The sequence below is a fragment of the Corythoichthys intestinalis genome, chromosome 3 (assembly GCF_030265065.1).
Source record: "Corythoichthys intestinalis isolate RoL2023-P3 chromosome 3, ASM3026506v1, whole genome shotgun sequence".
Lineage (NCBI taxonomy): Eukaryota > Metazoa > Chordata > Actinopteri > Syngnathiformes > Syngnathidae > Corythoichthys > Corythoichthys intestinalis.
The window spans coordinates 50,941,596-50,962,283 of NC_080397.1; the positions used below are offsets into that span (position 1 = coordinate 50,941,596).

The 20,688-nt window shown below is 38.0% G+C and overlaps 1 protein-coding gene across 1 annotated transcript in view; it reads left to right on the top strand.

Annotated features, from left to right (window-relative positions):
• The window catches only part of ndc80 (NDC80 kinetochore complex component), a 35,238-nt gene extending 14,857 nt beyond the window's left edge, over positions 1–20,381 (top strand). Inside the window, exons 6-17 of the mRNA XM_057833095.1 lie at positions 4,446–4,548; positions 4,650–4,739; positions 5,899–5,992; positions 6,157–6,257; positions 6,427–6,571; positions 6,820–7,025; positions 8,983–9,129; positions 9,199–9,288; positions 11,838–11,930; positions 19,606–19,736; positions 19,957–20,059; positions 20,164–20,381. Of these exons, the coding sequence (XP_057689078.1) occupies positions 4,446–4,548; positions 4,650–4,739; positions 5,899–5,992; positions 6,157–6,257; positions 6,427–6,571; positions 6,820–7,025; positions 8,983–9,129; positions 9,199–9,288; positions 11,838–11,930; positions 19,606–19,736; positions 19,957–20,059; positions 20,164–20,277 (1,417 nt within the window). The 3' untranslated portion in view covers positions 20,278–20,381. The remainder of the gene's footprint in view (positions 1–4,445; positions 4,549–4,649; positions 4,740–5,898; positions 5,993–6,156; positions 6,258–6,426; positions 6,572–6,819; positions 7,026–8,982; positions 9,130–9,198; positions 9,289–11,837; positions 11,931–19,605; positions 19,737–19,956; positions 20,060–20,163) is intronic.
• Positions 20,382–20,688: the final 307 nt, after the last annotated feature.

The window sequence follows — 20,688 nt, forward strand, 5'->3', positions numbered from 1 at the left end:
TTCTTTTTCTTAGCTGACGTAATTGCTGCATGAATTCCGATTTCACAGGTTTGACAGTTCAGACCGCCAGTCACGTTCTGAAAAAATGTGGCCCAGATCGGATGTGAACCACATACGAAAGTGACTCAGATCGGATTTGAAATGGTCCACTTCTTTGCGACTTGTCCCGTTCAGACCGTCAAGTTAATGCCTGACTCGAGTCGGAAATACACGAAAAAATCGGATTTGTGCATTAAGGCCTGTAGTATGAACTTAGCCAAAGTGTCTTTAGAAATAAGACTTCTTTTAACCAATATACTTTGTTTTCACAGATTTCTGTACTATTTCGCATGTTTTTAGTGTTACTGCTGTACTTAATCATGATTTTACACGTTCTCTATATGGAATACATGTTAGCGAATTAGCTAATTAGCTTAGCACTCGGCGCTAACTATTTACATCTTAAAAACAACAACAATAGAGGCTAAACAGTACAAAAGGGTTCGTGTCCTCACCTCTTATAGATGCAGCGCTAACTACTAACATCTCAAAAACGACAATAAAGGCTAAACAGTACAAGAGTGTTCGTGTACTCACCTCCTATAGATGCACACGGGTCTTAGCAACACACCCAGGACATTTTTCAACCTAAATGCCTTAAAACTACAGCTGGACATCTGAAAGACAAGGAGCAATGAACTATCTCTCTTCCCCTCTTGCTCTAGGAAAATAACTTGCGCCGGGAGCCGCGCTTCTGTTTCTGCCTGTCTCATACACAAATGTATTTTCCAGTCTTTTAAAAAGGAGTAAATCTCTCTCTCAGTAACCGACAGCATCCATCATAACATGCGTGCGCCCGTTAACGGTGCCCGGGCAACAGACGTGTCTTGAATTTCGTTCTGCTACGAGTGGCTGCCATAAAGTTATGAGGGAAAATCATCGTTTTTGAACCTTTATGAATCGTAATCGAATCGTCACGTGTCGAATCGCGATGCATGTAATAATCGATTTTTGGGGGGAACTCCTCTAGTGGCCACGTACATTACTTCAATGCTGCAATTGCCTCGCTACTTCACCCCCTCAATCCATCATAGATTTTTTTACAATTAAAAAATACATAAATACAGATTAGCTGTCACGATCAGATCACGTAGTTTTCCTCTTTCTCCTGCTGCTTTTCTTGGTCTGGCAGTACACTGGAGTTGCTTATTAAAGTTAACAATCATTGACAGACATTAAGGTTTGATATTGCCAGAGATGCTTGGAAGTTGAAACTTTAAAGCGCCGCATGCGTCATAGTTTAGCTTGTGAAACAGTTGCTGTGGCAACTCGTGTGTAATTGAGCAGCTTGAGTGGATTTGTATGGAGTCACTAAATGAAGCATTTTAATAAAGACAAGCATTTTTGTACTTTATTCTTTTTTAATAATAATTTGGTGGGACAGTAACATGTTTAAAACTTACATGCAAACTCCTATAACTTTATTAATATATACAGTGGTACCTCTACATACGAAGTTAATCCGTTCCAGGACCTTGTTTGTAAGTCGAAATGGTCGTATGTCGAGCAGGATTTTCCCATAGGAATACATTATAATTCCATTAATTCGTTCCACAGCCCAAAAACCTTCACTAAATCCTTAAAAAATACTGCTGGTACTATTACAAATGGCAATTACACATAGCAAAACAAATAAATTATAAATCAAAATCGGAATAATAATAATAATAATAATAATAATAATTCCTGTATTAATGTAACGAATCGGGTTCTAATGTGGCGGACGTTTTTTGCTGACCCTGAACGCACCGCGGTGCTGACGTGCCAGAGGCAGACCGGTGAGCTTGAGTTTCACTTTCACTTTGAATGTTTTCTTAACACCGTCAATTGCGGCAGACAGAAGGTGTTTTTGTTTTGAATAAGTTGTGAAATAAATGATAAAAACGTGGCGAAGTTGGCGATTTCTCTGGAGATGTTACCACAATAAGAATTGTCAGCTTAACTTATAAAGACTGGCGAACGATGGTCGGAGGAGGACCGTGGAGATGTATTGTTGAGCCATTTCACGGATGCCCACCCTACGCTCATATTTTTCTGTCATTTGCATCTTCATTTAGAAGGTAAGCGTCAACTTTTTCCTTGTTTCACCACCTGTACCAACCTTTTCTGAAACCAGTGTTGATTTGTCGCACAAGAAAATCCGCCGTGCATTCGTCTGCGGTGCTGCCATTGTCGTCGTATTTCGAGCATGTCGTCGGATGTAGAAACAAATGGCGCGTCAAATTTTACGTCAGATGTCGAAAAGTTCGTGTGTCGAAGCGATCGTATGTAGAGGTACCACTGTATGTATATTTATATATATATATATATATAATAGGGCTGTCCCAAACGACTAATTTTCTCCCGATTAATCAGCCGACTATTTTTACGATTAGTCGACTAATCTTTTAATCTTTTTAATTTTTTTTTTTTTTTTTTACTAATTTAGCAATGAAATTTTTGTTGACACTCATCAATTCACAATTTTTTTTTTTTTTTTTTTACCAATTTAGCAATGAAATTTTTGTTGACGCTTATCAATTCACAAAAACATTTTGGAGCACTTAAATTCTTTATTAAAGTACAAATAAAAAGATAAATAACAATAATACATCACAAACAATCAGTTCAAATGCTGATAGAATTAACTTGTGCAAAAGAATGGAATGTAAACAGATTCAGAACACTGACTTCACCTTTCCAACATGATTCAAAACAATTCTTAAAAAAATACCCAGCATTAATATTATAGTATAATGTAGTACTATATATTATAGTATTAAAATAATTATTCATTGCCAATCAGACTTTTCATAAAGGGTGTCATTTTAAAGGAATTCTTAGTGTAGAATCTGAAGTATGTGGGATTAACTCCAGAAATCGTTATTTATATGACAAACATGACATGCTTTTATTTTGAAATGTTCGCCGGAAGTACACTCGCTAAACCGCTAACTTATGCTTTACATTCCGCAAAAAAAAACACACTTTTTGTCATTGCATGTGGTGTCAGTAATAGTTTTTTTCCCTTTTGCAAATGCTTTTAACCAGCGATTTTTCATGTTTGAAGTTTCACCTTTTAACTGCAAGTTTTGGAGAAGGCTGCCTGTTTCATAGCCGGCTAAAGTAGGTCGTCTTTTTTCCCATTCACCTCAATGTAGCAATGCTAATGTTATAAAGTGTTTAATATAGAGGTGTTTTCTTATTTTGTATGTCTGAACTTTAATTCTACAGCGTGTTGATGACAGAAAAGAACTGGAGTCTCATATGCCATCTCAGCACGCACGCACAAATGTACGCACGCGCGCGCAGCGATATAACGCAGCCGTGAAAATGACCGCCCTCATTTTTATTTACCATGCGATAAATGGACTCCTTGCGTATCGCGACAGGCTTAGCAACTTCAATAAAACATGTCATTAGTTAGTTAGATGGACTTACAATCTCCTGTCGTTATCATTCACGGCCGACGTGCAGCCAAGCTTGGCATTGAAGAGACAGGACACAACAGTGTACCCTCCTTTGTTTCTTTAAAAATAAGTCAATGCTTTGGACTCTCTGGTGCGCTTTTTTGGCTTTGTGCCAATTTCCCCGCTTTCATACCAAGCGTCCGACATTCTTAACTTTCCACGCATATTTTTTTTAACCCTTCATTAACCGTCGACAGTATGTTGTGCTCGTCGACGGATTTACGTCATCGATGACGTCAACAATGTCGACTAGTCGGGACAGCTCTTATATATATATATATATATATATATATATATATATATATATATAAATATGTGTGTGTGTGTGTGTGTTTATATGTTTTTTTTTTTTTTTTTTTTTTTATTATACTATGGGGATGGGGGGGGCAGTAAAAACATGTCTTATATATATTGCTTTGCTTTCCAATGCTAAAATATCAAACATTTTAAGCAAAATATATAAGCAGGAACTTCACACAGCCTACTACACATTTTCACAATTTTCAGATACATTAATCACACAGATGCGCGTTAAAATGCGGTGGGACTATTGCGCATAAGTACATGGCGATGTTCAAACGATATCTCGTGCAGGTCCAGATATTGCTATCCTTTTTACCCTCCCTTTGACAAATGAACTGCTCACTAACCTTGACCGTCTCATATGTAAATGGAAGGGAAGTTGAGGCCACCTTATCTAGGCACTGTTTTTGTTATGCATCTGAAAACAGTTGCTGAGTTGACATACGCCGAAAGGAATTGATCCTAGGGTTGTTTCGGAACAAACTGTTGGAAGCACACTTCGCGTTAAAAAGGAATGTTGGGTATGCTGTACTTCTTAATCCTTGAAGTATTTTGACAATTTGATATCTGTGAAGTGCTTTGTGTTGATGTGTTCTTTTATAGTCCAGTAATAGCTTCCTTTGCTAAATATGTTTCTATGTGTTTGTGTTGCAGATATCCTTTTGTTCTGTCAAAGTCCTCTATGTATTCAGTTGGCGCTCCCCACACGTGGCCTCAGGCATTGGGTGCCCTTCTGTGGTTAATTGACACCGTCAAAGTAAACTACAGTCCCTGTTGCATTTTTAAAAAAGTCTCTTATGTAATAATTTTTTACATCTTTGAGAATCATTGAGAGAATGAAAATCATTGTGTCACCAGATCCACGCAAGCTTGAATGAGCAGGATCTCCTCTTCAGAGACTTCTGCGAAGATAGCGACAACATTGATGACAGCGCAGATTACAATAAGGTACTCTGAAGCAGAGCTGCAACGATTAGTAGAACGATTAATCGATTAACTCGGGTAATTCGATTAGGAAAAAAGCTTTGAATCAATTTTTGCATCTGTATTCATGTAGAGTGACGTCATGATTTGCTTTGAAAGTGTTGCATATAGTTTTATTGATTTGGGTGGATACACTGCTCTGTAGTGGCAAAAATGAATGTCATAATTCGTCTAACATGGCTGAATCCAGCTGCTCCCTGTTAAGACCAACATAAGGTATATTTTTGTTTGAGCTAATATGTTTGTTTATGCATTTGTTATTAAGAAGTAGATTGAGCAGTTTTTTGTGTTTGAATGTTTTTTTTTTTTGGGGAGCTTTGTAAAAAAACAGCATTTTATAGCAATTAAGCTTGCGAACTGTTGCTATGCAAGTTAGCCGATTGTCCTTTTGCTGTACTTACTCATTTATTTATTTTTGATATATGAGGCTAAGATCAGGTATTTTAATAATTTTAAGTGAAAGTGCAATCTAAGCAAGCCAAAATAATTATTGCAAGCATAAACACTTCTTACATTTTTATTTTTTTCTGATTCCATATTTTTATTATTTTTCCCCAAAAAAGTACAAGAACTGAAAATTCAAAACATGATGACCACTAGGGGGGTCATACTTTACAACCCAATTAAGTTTAAAAAAAAAAAAAAAAAAAAAATCAAAAAAAAATCTTATACACATTCACACAGCTTGCAAAGACAAAAAATGAAAAATAGTTCAGTATATAGAAGACGTAATTGCATTCTGAGATCTCAGACTGTTGATACAATGTACATGTATTTGTCCCATAGTTTTTCCAAATTCTTTTTGTTTTCCTTGAGCGTTGTAGGTCAGTCTTTCCATTCCTATGTTTTCCGAAAGTTCCTTAATCTATTGTTTTAGCGAGGGAGGTTCCATGTTCTTCCAGTTTAAGGCAACTACTCTTCGTGCATGCAGTAACCCAAAGTCTAACAATTTTTTCATACATTTTTACATATTCTGCAAGGCATTAAATGTTAGTAATCCGATTACTCGATTATTCGAACTAACTAATCGATTATTTAAATATTTGATAGCCATAGCCCTACTCTGAAGATTCCTCTCTGCTAACATCTCTGCTGTGCGTCCAACCAATTTTTCTGCCTGCAGCTCTTTTTCGACTACACAGCAACCACATACACCAAATTCATGCAGGGCATGGACACTTATGAGGAGGATGATGAGGCCTTTGTCACTGAATTGAGTAAGCTCCATTTGAGTCAATTGCCTGAAGTGCAATATATTTGAGATAGATGTAAATGACATTGACACTGCCTGCGTGCTAGTGTATCTTTGTTTTGTTGTTTTTTTGTACATTTGTGTCACTGTGGTTGTTCAATTGTGTGTCTTTTGTACGTGCTTTCACAGAGAAGATGTGCAATTATGATGAAGAGCTGCTGACTGATATGGAGGAGAAGAAAAGGTTGCTTATGGATGATGTTGAACGACTGGAGAAGGAAAACCAAAAGGTCAATATCAGTTAGAAATAAGACTGGATGGGACTGTACATCAAACTTAAAATTCATTTATTGAGTGGATCATAGTGTATTGGGGCAATAATCAACGTAAACTGACTTGCTGTTGGCCTCTCATGTTTTGATCAAGATGACAAGCAAATGCATCCCTCTTCTGTGACAGGACCGTCTCCAGTCCAAAAGGATGGAGATTATGAGAATGCAGTCAGACCTTCAAAAGTTGGGTGACTATCACGCCCAAGTGGAGGCCTTCCAAACAAACCAAGAGAAAAAGTTCCTGGAGCTGGACGAAGAGTTAAACCATGCTGGTAAACAGAAGGAAAATCGCTTTTAGCCAAAATACCTTTTTTGATCTTCATTTACCGTAACATTTAGCGTAACATGGGAGGCTGTTACTTTTATGATTGGATTTTTCTGTACAACTAAATCACAATGCATTTACTCTTCATTAGAATGATGTGCTAAATGTTTGAGTACTTTGTTGCCAATTGGAACTGAAAGCAAAATTGGTTTTCCCAACCTAAATATAAATTTTCTATCATTCTATTCTCTACAGTTAGCAGTCTGGAATCTCTGAAAGTTGAGCAATGTGAACTGGAAAAGGTTCGGCAGAACCAAAAGTACACACCTGCTGATGTAGAGAGGATCAACCAAGAAAAGCAGGAGGTTCAACAGGCCATAGCCATACACGGCAAGTCTCTTGAACAAGCCGAACAGCAGAAGTGGAGCGAACAAATTGCGCTGGCCAAAGTGAAGGAGAAGGTATTCCTATTCAATGACGATGGAAATTAGGCGTCATGTTGATAATATAATATTATTTCGGTTTATAGCCTCGAGCTAGCCAGGTTGTCTTACCTGCTGAGGTGTGACCTGAAGGATATTAGAGCTGTTTTATACATCCATTGGTGTTTTATGTACAGAACTTTAGGTTGTGCTTTTTTCTTATAGAAGCACAGTTAAGTTCAGTAGCGTACCGCACGAATGGCATTTTTAGATTGCAAGTCTGTGTGACGTCACCATTGTAAACCAGAAGAGGGTCAACATAGAAGCGCGTTCATATACAACCCATGTTAGCACTGCTTATTTTCTGCCGGTAATCTTTCAAAAAAAGAACATGCCAGTTAAACACTGCTGCTATGGAACTTGTAGAAACGACTCTAGACATTACGACCGTCCACATATGAAGAATGTTTACTTCATACGTTTCCTGAAGCCAAAAACTCAGGGGGAAAAAAATGTGAACAATGGATCAACTTGTGCAGACGTCCAAAAGACCAGTTTAACGCCAGCAATGTTAAGCTATTCACCGTCATATGCAGTAAACATTTTGTTTGGGGCCATGGCCTTACAGATGACAATCTTGATCAATTGCCTGCCACAGCCTACCTCGAAGGGGTAAGCCATTTTGATATTTTTACTTATTTTTTAGCGTGGGGATTTGCATTGTGTTTACTCGCATATCAATCGTGATATTTATGAACAATCTTTTGTATTTAGTCGTTGAGAACTGGGAATTAAGAATTTGTTCCGTGTGTTGTATGGCCGCCTACCTAGTTACTTGTAGGTGGTACTACTGCTAAGACTGACATTTATATATCACAACAGTCATGTAGGCCTATTTTTCTAATATACGGATATTTAAATAAATGAGCCATGTTTGGCCTTGGTCTTTTTGTAGTAAGCGTGTTCATGCCTCCAGGTAGGCTCTAGATTTAACAGCTTTACATTTTCTGTTGTAAAGAAACAATAATATATAAATAGGATTAAGATTTGTTATTAGTTTAAAAAAATTTAAAGAGTTCGTTGGCTGTCAATGAGTAGCATTTACAATCGCTTCACAAAAATAGCAATATAAATTACCCCCAAGATTGGTTAGAGAAGACAACCAGAGGATATAATATATAAGAAAGACTGGGCATATGGTGGTAAAGGATGGCTTGTTGAAACAGGAGAATGTCATTGTCTGTCGCGCAAGGCAATGCACACAAGAAAAAGTTGTCGATAAAAAAAGCTACCTCTGGACCAGGTCGGTTATTTAACCCGTCAGCCTTCGACACTCAAGATCTCTTTAACTGAACATTTGTATGTTCTTCCACATCTATACCAGTGAATTTGGCACCATGGACATAATTTTCAAATAGAATTGGTAGGTTAAGCTCATTAAACATCGTGTTCCTACACTATTTATATTCATCTAGCACAGGGGTGGGCAAACCGGTCCTCGAGGGCCGCAGTGGGTCCTGGTCTTTGTTCCAACTGACCCAGCACAGGTAGTTTAACCAATGCGGTTTCAGCAGAAATGAGAAGCACCTGACTGCAATCGACTGATTGCACTTGTAAAACAGCAGATTGCTGAAAAGGTGTCCTCTTAATGGGTTGCAACAAAAACCCGCACCCACTGCGGCCCTTTGTGGAATTAATTGCCCACCCCTGATCTAGCATGAGGGACAAACGCGAGTTTGACCCCCCTTGCAACAGTTGCTCACGTCATGAATATTAATGAGCAAAGTTGTCGTGTTACGTGCGGTACACTATTGAGTTAATTCTACTTCAGCCCCCATTTTTACTTGAGTCTGTGTTAAATATTTTAATTCTTTAATAAAGGGCTGCCTAGAGTAAATATTTGATTGATTGGCGTTGTTTATGCAAGCTGTGACGAGCTGTCGGTGCTAAAATTTAAACAAAACTGTGCCTGTCCTTTCCTATTAAAACATTCCAGGCCGAGTTGAAGCTTAACGAGTACCACAAACTGGCCCGCAAGCTGAAGCTCATTCCGTTGTCAGCAGAGAATGCCTGTGGCCATGACTTTGAACTCAGGCCTTTTGAATACGGACCTGGGAACATTCAACTCAAGCCACAGACACGGGTAATCAATGGATTTGTTTCACTGAGATCCTTTGCTTTAATCTTCACCGGTTTGTGTGTTTCACTGTAGAATCTTTTGAAAAAACTGATCAGCGATGTGGAGGATGAACGCAGCAAACTGTCCAACGCCAAGTTCAGTCTGGAGGACTCTCACGAACAGGTGACTAAAACAGTTTCTCCTGTCATCTCTCCAAGTACACACCTTTTAATTTTGGGTTTTGTCTTTTAGTCATTTCAAAATATGAGTCTTTGTCTCGTTTTCGTCGAGTTTTAATCGATGATTACTCAATGTTTTTATCGGTAAGATTGAAGATCAAGTCAAAATATAAATAAGGTTTCCAACAATTTCGAATGAACATTGACAGTCGAGCACATATTGTAGCATCTACAAGGACGCCAACTTTCTGATGATAATACACTCAGCAGGAAAACGGTACATTATTTTCAACCACTTATACCCAGCTGGACGCCACGGTACATTATTTTCAACAAATTTTAAATTATTACTAGGGCTGTCAACATTCTCGCATTAACGGGCGGTAATTAATTTTTTAATTAATCACGTTAAAATATTTGACGCATTTAATGCACATGCCCCGCTCAAACAGATTAAAATGACAGCACAGGGTCATGTCCACTTGTTACTTGTATTTTTTGGTGTTTTGTTTGAGATTCCCCCCCAGTTGAGGCTTTCAGCGGTTAACTTAAATAAACATTGTACTTTATCTCGTGAGATTCCCTCCTAACTATGGAACCCAAGGTGAAAAACAATAACAAGTTGTTACAATCTAGGTCACAGAGGCAATCATACAGGCAATCATGTCCACTTGTTACTTGTGTTTTTTGGTGTTTTGTCGCCTTCTGCTGGCGCTTGGGTGCGACTGATTTTATGGGTTTCAGCACCATGAACATTGTGTAATTTTTGACGTCAACAATGGTGTTTTCCGAAATTTCCGGGTTCGCGGTGAGTCAGTAACCAGCAGACTTTTGCTCAATAGACGATGTTTATTGATAAGAAAATGCAGAATCAATGAGAATTATTGATTACAATCCCACAAGAGCAAGCAACAAGTATCAAGAACAAGCATAACAAGTGGTAACGATGACATTAGATCTAGTTTGTCAATCCCAGAATCACTGCGTTACCGCACAACGAACTGTTCCTTAACAATGAAAATCGCTTACCGTTGACAAATGAGCGGGGAGCCAACGCTCCGGCAAAGCGGCAAAGGAAAAAAGCCAAGCGACCCGTACATAATCCTCTGGCAGACTTCAGGGGGGTTGGGGAATCCCCCGACTCTTATAGGCACGTCTGACGCGGGTGGCCGATCCTCGCCCCCACGAAAACGCACCACCCGAACTCGTGAGACCACACCGAAGGGTATGAGATTCCTCCCCAGTTGAGGCTTTCAGCGGTTAACTTAAATAAACATTGTACTTCATCTCGTGAGATTCCCTCCTAACTATGGAACCCAAGGTGAAAAAGATAACAGGTTGTTACAATCTAGGTCCCAGAGGCAATCATACATCACAAAGCCATTATGTGCTAATGTTAAGGCATCACAAAATATTTTCTCCCATCAAATGGCGAGCTACTAGTTTATTTTTTGATTGAAAATTTTACAAATATTATTAAAACAAAAACATTGAGAGGGGTTTTAATATAAAATTTCTATAACTCGTACTAACATTTATCTTTTAAGAACTACAAGTCTTGGATCGCTTTAACAGAATGTTAATAATGTTAATGCCATCTTGTTGATTTATTGTTATAATAAACAAATGCAGTACTTATGTACAGTATGTTGAATGTGTACTGTCTTGTGTTCTTTCCATTCCAACAATAATTTACAGACAAATATGACATATTTTATAGATGGTTTGATTTACAATTAATTAATTTTTAAGCTGTGATTAACTCGATTAAAAATTCTAATCGTTTGACAGCCCTAATTAATACTAATAAAGAGTTTCAGACGACACTTTCCATGCTAAATGCTCATGCTAACAGTAACTGGGTCCCCATACTATTCTACATCGGGCTCCAGTGGGTGCTGAATTTCTTTCGAAGAAAACGGGACGACACCTTTGCACTAATCTGGTGTCTTACAAGTGTAATCAGTTGATTGTAGTCAAGTGCTGCTTGTCATAGCAGAAACATCATTGGTTAAATGGTCTGTGCTCGATCGGTAGGAACAAAAAGCAGGACACACAGCGGCCCTTGAGGACCGGATTGGGCACCCCTGATTTAATGTGTGATGATCACTCGCACAGACGTTTGTAGGTTAAAAACATAGCACATATTCACTCTTGACTGTTGTTTAAAAAAATTTGGTAGGACAGTAACATGTTTAGAACTTTTCATAATTATTACATTTGAAGTGCTTTAAAAAAAATTCATTAAAATATATACATTTTTTAGTCATTTATTTATTGCAACATTGTTCTCAATATTTTTTTAAATACCTAAATCGGGTTTCGGAAAAAAAAAGTCAAAGAAATTGTAATTATTCTGTCAGTTGAACTACAATACTACTACTTTATTTTTATTTTTTTAATTCATTTCATTTCAGGCAGGTACATTCATCTTCACAAATTCAGTTCTTTGCTTTCAAGAAACACAGAGAAAACAAAACAAAACAAACTTAATGTAGTAGTAGTCTTGATGTAGCAAATATAAAGGTTAACCTACCTTCATTACTGCTTTAGGTGAACTCAAATGTCTTGGACAAGAAAAATGACCTGAAGCAGCTGAAAGAGCAGATCCGCAAGGAGGATGAACGCTGGGATGCCAGCCAGAAGGTATGAATTTGTGTCCTCGTAATGGAGCTCCTACACACTTCAGTCTTCACTGTTACTTAGATGACTATTTTGAAAATGAAAGGGGTAAGAATTGTTTATTGCTGTAACTGCTTTAGGGCTGTACCAAACGACTATCTTTCTCCCGATTAGTCAGCAGACTTTTTTTTTTTTTTTAACGATTAGTCGACTACCGTATTTTTCGGACTATAACTCGCGTTTTTTTTTCATATTTTGGCTGGGGGTGCGACTTATACTCAGGCGCGACTTATGTGTGGAATTATTAACACATTATGATATAATTTCACATGTTATTTTGGTGTTTTGCAGTGACACTGATGGTTTTGTAAAGTTGTTAGCATGTTCTTATGCTATAGTTATCTGAATAACTCTTTATAGCTATGGCCACGTTCGCGTTCTGCCTTTGGCAGTGTATGTTCAATTGTATTATTGACTTTTTTATCTTGAAATGGATGATTTAGTTTGTGGCGGTTTCATGCCCACGTGAGGGCGCACTCGCGCTTGTTTACGTGGAGAAGAGTGCTCACACGCCAGAAGAAGACGGACAGCTACGTAGCTCTGAGTGAGTGAGTCAGTGAGTGGGCGAGTTACAGCGAGAGAGAATAGACGGCTGCGAGCCTACTTTCATTGTTTATGCTTTAAAATCATCTCTGCAGAGGCAACGCCTGCGTGTATCATCTTTTCTGTTGTTGTTGTGTGTTTTCCACCCGCGATCGGACACTTAGAGCCAGTTGTGTGGTTGTTTGAACGATGTGCTAATGATAGCGAACGCATGCTAACCTGTTACTTATTACTAATAGTACCTAATTACCATTTATTTACGTTGATGCGAACCTGTTTTCTATCGAGGACCAAATTGATTCAGCAAATTATACAGCCAGGACCGAGCTGTAGCGTAGGACAGTATATTCCCATTTCGTTGTTCATGCACTGTACACTGTATATTTATTTATTTAGCATGTTGTTCTCTGTTGTATTTCAAGATGACATGTCTGTTCTATGTGTTGGATTTTATCAAGTAAATTTCCCGCCAAAATTCGACTTATACTCCGGTGCGACTTGTATATGTTTTTTTTCTCTTCGTTGGGCATTTTATGGCTGGATCGACTTATACTCAGGAGTAGGCCTGAACGATATTGGGAAAAACTATTGCTGCGATTTTTTTGGGGTTTACGATATACAGTGGTACCTCTACATACGATCGCTTCGACACACGAACTTTTCGACATCCGACGTAAAATTTGACTCACCATTTGTTTCTACATCCGACGACATGCTCGAAATACGACGACAATGGCAGCACCGCAGACGAATGCACGGCGGATTTTCTTGTGTGACAAATCAACACAGGTTTCAGAAAAGGTTGGTACAGGTGGTGAAACAAGGAAAAAGTTGCTTACCTTCGAAATGAAGATGCAAATGACAGAAAAATATGAGCGTGGGGTGGGCATCCGTGAAATGGCTCAACAATACATCTCCACGGTCCTCCTCCGACCATCGTTCGCCAGTCTTTATAAATTAAGCTGACAATTCTTATTGTCTCCAAAGAAATCGCCAGCTTCGCCACGTTTTCATCATTTCTTTTACAACTTATTCAACACAAAACGCCTGCTGTCTGCCTCAAATGATGGTGTTCTCAAGAGAACATTCAAAGTGAAAGTGAAACTCAAGCTCACCGGTCTGTTTCTGGCACGTGAGCCCCGCGGTGCGTTCAGGTACACAAAAAAACGTCCGCCTTATTAGAACCCGATTCGTTACACTATTACAGGAATTATTATTATTCTTTTTATTACATTATTCCAATTTTGATTTATAATTTATTTGTTTTGCTACGTGTAATTGCCATTTGTAATAGCACCAGCAGTATTTTTTTAAGGATTTAGTGCAGGTTTTTGGGCTGTGGAACGAATTAATGGAATTATAATGTATTCCAATGGGAAAATCCTGCTCGACATACGACCATTTCGACTTACAAACAAGGTCCTGGAACGGATTAACTTCGTATGTAGAGGTACCACTGTATTGCGATATTATATTGCGATATTTAAAAAAAATTATATATATTTTTTTCCAAGATATTTTCACAAGATGACTTAAATAGCTGTTTGGAAAGACTTTAGATCACCACAGTGTACAGTCATCCCTTGTTTTTCGCGGTTAATGGGGACCAGAACCCGCCGCGATAAGTTAAAAACCGCGAAGTAGCCCACCCCCCCATTTAAATTTTTTTTTTTTTTGTGTGTGTGTGTTTTTTTTGTGCCCAATGTATTTATTCAGATTTAGCATTGGAAAGAGATAGATACAGGTTGACCCAAAAAAAAGTTTACACTCAGTTGACTGCTTGTTTAAAAGCCATTGAAACATATCTAAATAGGTTGTCATGCTTAAGTGATTCATTAAGGTCACTCAGTGCAGCTGGTAATCTCTCGTCTCTACAATTCCTGTGCTTCTGCTGAAAATGAAGAAAACTTTAGCTGTACCTGAATTGCTGCGTGCCGGTCTGACACCTACTGAGATTGCAGCAAATCTGAGAATATCCAGATGTGCAGTCTACAAAGTTAAAAAGAAGCTGAAAGATATTGGAACAGCCTCACGAAAACCTGGGTCTGGAAGTGCCGATCTGTGCGGACCAAATAGTTGATTGACAAGGCGATATGTGGCCACCCCAGAGTCCAGATCTCAATCCCCTGGATTATAGCATATGGGCAACTGTGGAGGACAGTGCCTGTAAGAAGCCACAAACTTCTGTGGCAGCCTTGGAGAGGTCCATTGTTAGATCTTGGGAAAAGATGACAGCATCCTACATAAAGAAGCATTCCGCAGGCGCCTGGAGGCTGTTGTGACACTTAAGGGAGGACACATTGAAAAATAGAGTGTACTGTACATGTTCTTTACAATAATGTATAATTTGTGATTCAATTCTAATTCTAAGCTGAATAAACATGGCATTTAAGTTGTATTATGGCAGTGTAAACTTTTTTTTGGGTAACCATGTATAAGACATGTTTTTTTCTCACCCAACCCCCCCCCCCCCCAAAGTGATTTAAAAAATGTATATAAATAAATGGTTCTTAAGCACTTCAAATTTCATAATTATGATAAGTTTTAAACATAACTGTCCAACCAAATCATTTTTGAACAAGAATAAAGTACTGTAGCAGATAAATGCTTGGCTTTATTAAATGCTTCTGTTTATCTACTTTAGCTGTGACCGTTGAAGTGACATGTAGAACTTTCAAACTCCTCATGATCACTTCTGGCATTTAAATGTCTCCAACGTCCCCACAGTACACACATTCATTCCAGCGCGGCTTCCTTACAACTGTTTAACAAGTTAAACGATGATTGACAGATGCCCGTGTGAAGTCTGCTTCTTTGGCCAGATCAAAGCCATTGTTGTGCCGCAGTGACTGAGAGGATCAAAAGGCTGGGAGAGGGAGGGTAGGAGGCTGTGCGCAGACCAGAAAGTGAGGCGTATGTGGATAAAAAAAAAAGAAAAACTATCGCACGCGCTTGCGATGGGACTATTGCGCACACGCACATCGCGATGGCGATGTTTAAACGATATATCGTTCAGGCTTACTCAGGAGCGACTTGTAGTCCGAAAAATACGGTAATTAAATTTTTGTTGATACTTATTAATTCACAAAAACATTTTGGAACACTTCAATTCTTAAAGTACAAATACACGTAAATACCAAAAATCACAAATAAGCAAAGAAGTCAAACGCTATTAACTAGTGCAAAAGAATGGAACATAAACAGATTCAAAACACTGACTTCGCCTTTCCAATATGATTCAAAACAATTCTTTAAAAAATGTTTCTAGCATTAATATTATAGTATACTACTATAAACAATAGTAGTATCGTATTGGCCCGAATATAAGACGGCCCTGATTATAGGACGACCCCCTCTTTTTCAAGACTCAAGTTTGTGAAAAGACTTTTTGAACTCCAAATTAATTTTTATAAAGAAAATAATTACAGTACATCCGAAACAAATGATTATAACAATATATTTGAGAGAAAAAGCATGTTATTTTGCCTCATTCAAATCTTAATATCTGAACATTTAAATATGTAAACTAAAGAGCAATCAAATTCGTAAATGAATGGCTTCTAATTTTTGAAATGTAAATAAACCAATCTATTGTGATAATTAACCATCAAAGTGAAGTCTAACTGTAACTGTAGTCTTGAAACAAATCTGAATAAGGTAAAACATTGCAATAAAATAATGCAAACTGGTTGAAATTGAGTGTAGCTGAGATCTGTCATGACAGAACATCACTTTAATGATATCTGGCGCCATCTAGCATCGCGAATATAAGACGACCCCCTCTTTTTCATTCTTATTTCAATGCAAAAAAACAGTCTTATATTCGGGTCAATATGGTATATGTTTAACATGACATGCTTTTATTTTAAAATTTTCACCAGAAGTACGTTCGCTAACCCGCCAACCGTAAGCTTTACACTCCACAATAAAAGTGCGCTTTTCGTCATTGCAGGTGGTGTCAGTAATGTATATTTTTTTCCTCCATATTTTCGTTTGCCAATGCTGTTAACCAGCGATTTTTCATGTTTGACGTGTCACCCTTTAACTGCAAGTTTGCGTTTTGGAGAAGAACGCCAATGTTTTATAGCAGGGAAAAGTGGTTAGTAGGTTGTGTTTTTTCCCCGTTAGCCTCAACGTAGCAATGCTAACATTTACAGTGTTTAATATAGATGTTTCCTTATTTTGTATGTCTGAACTTTATTTGTACGGCGTGTTGATGACCAATAAACATCTGCGCACGTGTGCACGCACGCACTCGGCGAAAAAACGCAGCCGTGAAAATTACCTCCCTCATTTTTTTTTACCTTGCGATAAATGGACTTGTATCGCATATTGCGACAGGTTTAGCAGATTCATTAAAAATATCGTTAGTTAGTTAGATGGACTTACGATCTGCCAGCTTATAATTGTCTCCTGTCGTCTTCCAAAATTACAACTGGGTTTTCATTCACGGTCGATGTGCAGCCTAGAATGCAAGCTTGGCGTTGAAGAGACAGGACACAACAGTATACCCTCCTTTGTTTCATTGAAATAAGTCAAATGTTTTGGCCACTCAGGTGCGCTTTTTTGGCTTTGTATCGCTTTCCCCGCTTGCATACCGAGCGTCTGCCATTCTAAACTTTCCAGGCATTGTTTTTTTTTTTTTTAACCCTTCATTAACCGTTGACGGGGTGTTGTGCTCGTCGACGCATTTATATCATCGATGACGTCGACAAGTCGGGAAAACTCTAAACTGCTTACTGAACCAACTATTGCATCATTTATCAATTTGCTGTATAAAAGAGCTAAGGCGAAAGGCAAAGTTTTATGGGTCGATCTTCATCCCTGCCCTCATCTACAACCCCTGGCAAATATTATAGAATCACCAGTCTTAGAGGATGCTCGTGCAGTTCTTTAATTTTGTAGAAGAAAAAGCAGATCACAGACATGACACAAAATAATGATTCAAATGGAAACTTTCTGGCTTTAAGAAACATGAAAAGAAATCGTGAAAAGAAGTTACTTTTTTAGACTTAGCCGAAGGAAAAAAATTATGGCGTTAAAGTGCCTCGGTGGCCTTCTGTGACAACTCGTCCGTTCCAAGACCCACTGCGCCATCATGACACAATGTCGTGTAGTGCTGCAACGATTAATCGATTAACTCGAGTATTCGATTAGAAAAAATTATTCGAATTAAAGTTTTTTGCTTCGAGTATTCGTTTAATTAAAGTGGCATTGTAATGGTTTGTTTTGAAAGTGTTTGCATTTAGTTTTATTGATTAGTGTGGATACACTGCCCTCTGGTCTGCCTCATTTCACATGGCTGAATCCAACTGCTCCCTGTTAAGACCAACGTAAGCTAAGTTTTTGTTTGAGCTAATGTTTTTTAATGCATTCATAATTTAGTTTATAGGTATACTTAGCTGATTTGTGGGAATATTTGTCTGAACCGTTTGTTAAGAGCATTGTAAAAAACAAACCAAAAAAAAACGGGAAAAAAACGTTAGCATTTTATAGCATTTAAGCTAGTGGACTTTTGCTATGTAAGTTAGCCAATTGTTCTTTTGTTGTATTTAGCTCATTTATTTACCGTTTTTCATACAGTTTGAGGCTCAGCTCAGGTATTTTAAGTTTTCATGTTCCTTATCCGATTACTCGATTATTCGAACTAACTAGCTCATCGATTAATCGACTACTAAAATAATCGATAGCTGCAGCCCTAATGTCGTGTAATCTGGCACTGCGATTGTCAAGAACGACCCCAAAAAAAAAAAAATCGTGTCATCTAGGTAGAGCTGAAACGAGTACTCGAGCAACTCGAGTAACTCGAGTTTAAAAACTGATCCGAGTAATTTTATTCACCTCGAGTAATCGTTTATTTTGACAGCTCTAAGCATCACGTTTTGCTCGGACTACTTTTAATGCGGGACAACGCGCTGTCACGTGCGGGGAGGAAGAAGGGAAAAAAAAAAAAACTTACTGCAGCTGACAGCCGCCACAAACGACGCCGACGTTGCCAAATACTAGCCCGCACAATGCTACGTAGGTAACAGCTAGCGTCTGGAGCGTCTCATAAAGATCACATGTATGTTGAACTAGATGCGCAATGACAGACTCGGCCGCGTCTGGGCAGCGTTATTAAACAGAGCCATCTTAAAGCAGTACAGCGCTAAGCGATAGTAAAGAGCGCTAAGCGCTAATAAATAAGATTAACGTTACTGTCGCTACTAGCTCACGTAAAGTTAGCCCTGCGGGGGGCTAGGTGTCAATTAATTATGACCACTGTCGATGCGTGGCTAACGTGTCTTACATACAGGCTTTAACATAACATAGCAATGTGGAGTGATGAGGGTGTAAAATAAAAACTTTATCATGCTAACTATCAATTTTAGCTCAGTAGTCATTGCTGGATAAAACACCAAGTAGCAATGGTCCCTAATGTGCTCCAGTACAGCCTGTATTCATACATTTATTTTGAACACTGCAAAAACTCAAAATTCTATCAGGACTTACAGTTTAGACTAACTTAAAACTTAACTAGAACTTAAAAATGGCTTGACACAAAGAGAAATTCAATTGAAACACGTGGGAAAAAATCCTAACTTTTAAGTGATGTGTGTTATCAAGCGTAACGGCATTTTTAGGTAATATATATATATATATATATATATATATATATGTTTTTTTTTTTTTAAATAAGATCTAAAGGTTTTTTGAGTGAAAGCAGTGAATTAGTTTTTTGTTTTTTTTTTTAAATTCTAGCTACATCTGAGATGCAATTGTTGGCTGTTTTCAACAATATACATCGAAAATATAGACATTGATTGACTGAAAATGGTTCAAGATTAGATGAAATGTCTTGTTTTCTCATGTGTATTTATAATTGCTCTTCACCTAAAAATATATTTGTTTTATCCGATTACTCGATTAATCGATAGAATTTTCAGTCGATTACTCGATTACTAAAATATTCGATAGCTGCAGCCCTACATCTAGGGCAGACATTGGTCCTTCTGAGCTCTTTGTGAAATTTGGTGTGCATGCGACTACACCTGTAAATCCTTGTGCTCCATGAACCATGAACCTCTGATCTATTTGTGTGCCTGTGTGTTTGCAGGAGTTTGCACAAGAGGAACAAGAATGGGCGATGGAAGTGGAGGTGGTGGAGAGCAAGTGCAATTTACTCAAGGAGAAGGACAAATGCTTTTATGAGGATACCATGCAGCAGAATAAGGCGCTGCAGCAACAGTGAGTGGCTCGAATGTTGGACATTAAGTATACCGGACCCAAGTCAAAACCGGTGTAAATTAAAGCTAGTCCCCAGGTTACGAACAAATTCCGTTCCTACGCTGGCGATGTGACCCCCCTGTAATGCTTTGGGAAGCTCTAGAGCTCAATTTTTGGATTTGTATCTTAATGCAAATTTGACTTTTTTTATGTCTCTAAAATTGACTCTTGTGTCATTGAGGTACCACCGGGTACTGCTGGAATCAAAGGAGGAGAGACGTATGGTCGCCAACAACCTTACGAACATTTTCACCACTGCAGCAGACCACCTTTCTGCCATCGAGGTAACTACTAAATTGCTGGCCACGTTTGACGTTTGTAAGCAGACCTAAACAAGCTAAGAAAATCTCGAATCAATAACTTAATCGTTATCCCTGCGTTGCCCCAGGATTCTATGAAGAACTTGGAAAGCTTCATGGAAAACATGAATACTAAAGCACTGGAGGAGGATGAGAAGTACGTGAGGGAGATTTTGGAAATCTCCAAATCAAAGATCAATTGACTTTCTTTAAAAAAGTTTGTACATAGTTGTTTTCTATTGTTTTTTGTTTACACAAAAGTTTCTGTATCCTGTTAACATGTTCTGATTAATAAATAACACTTGAAATAAAAAGGAATTTGTGTTGTTTGTGTAACCTAAAAGTTAATAAATTGTGTCAAAATTCAGGCCTTAAAAAGCATTAAACTAAATGTTGAAGGTAAAGATGTTCCGATCGATCACGTCATTTTCAAAGTATTGGAATCGGCAAAAAAATATATGACATGCCTTTTTTTAATATATATATATATTTTAATTAAATCGTTTTCTAATTGTATTTAACGTTACAGACAAAATGTCTTACACGCCTCCAGAGTCTTTAATTTTGGCTTAAAGTAGGGCTATCAAATTTATCGCGTTAACGGCGGTAATTCA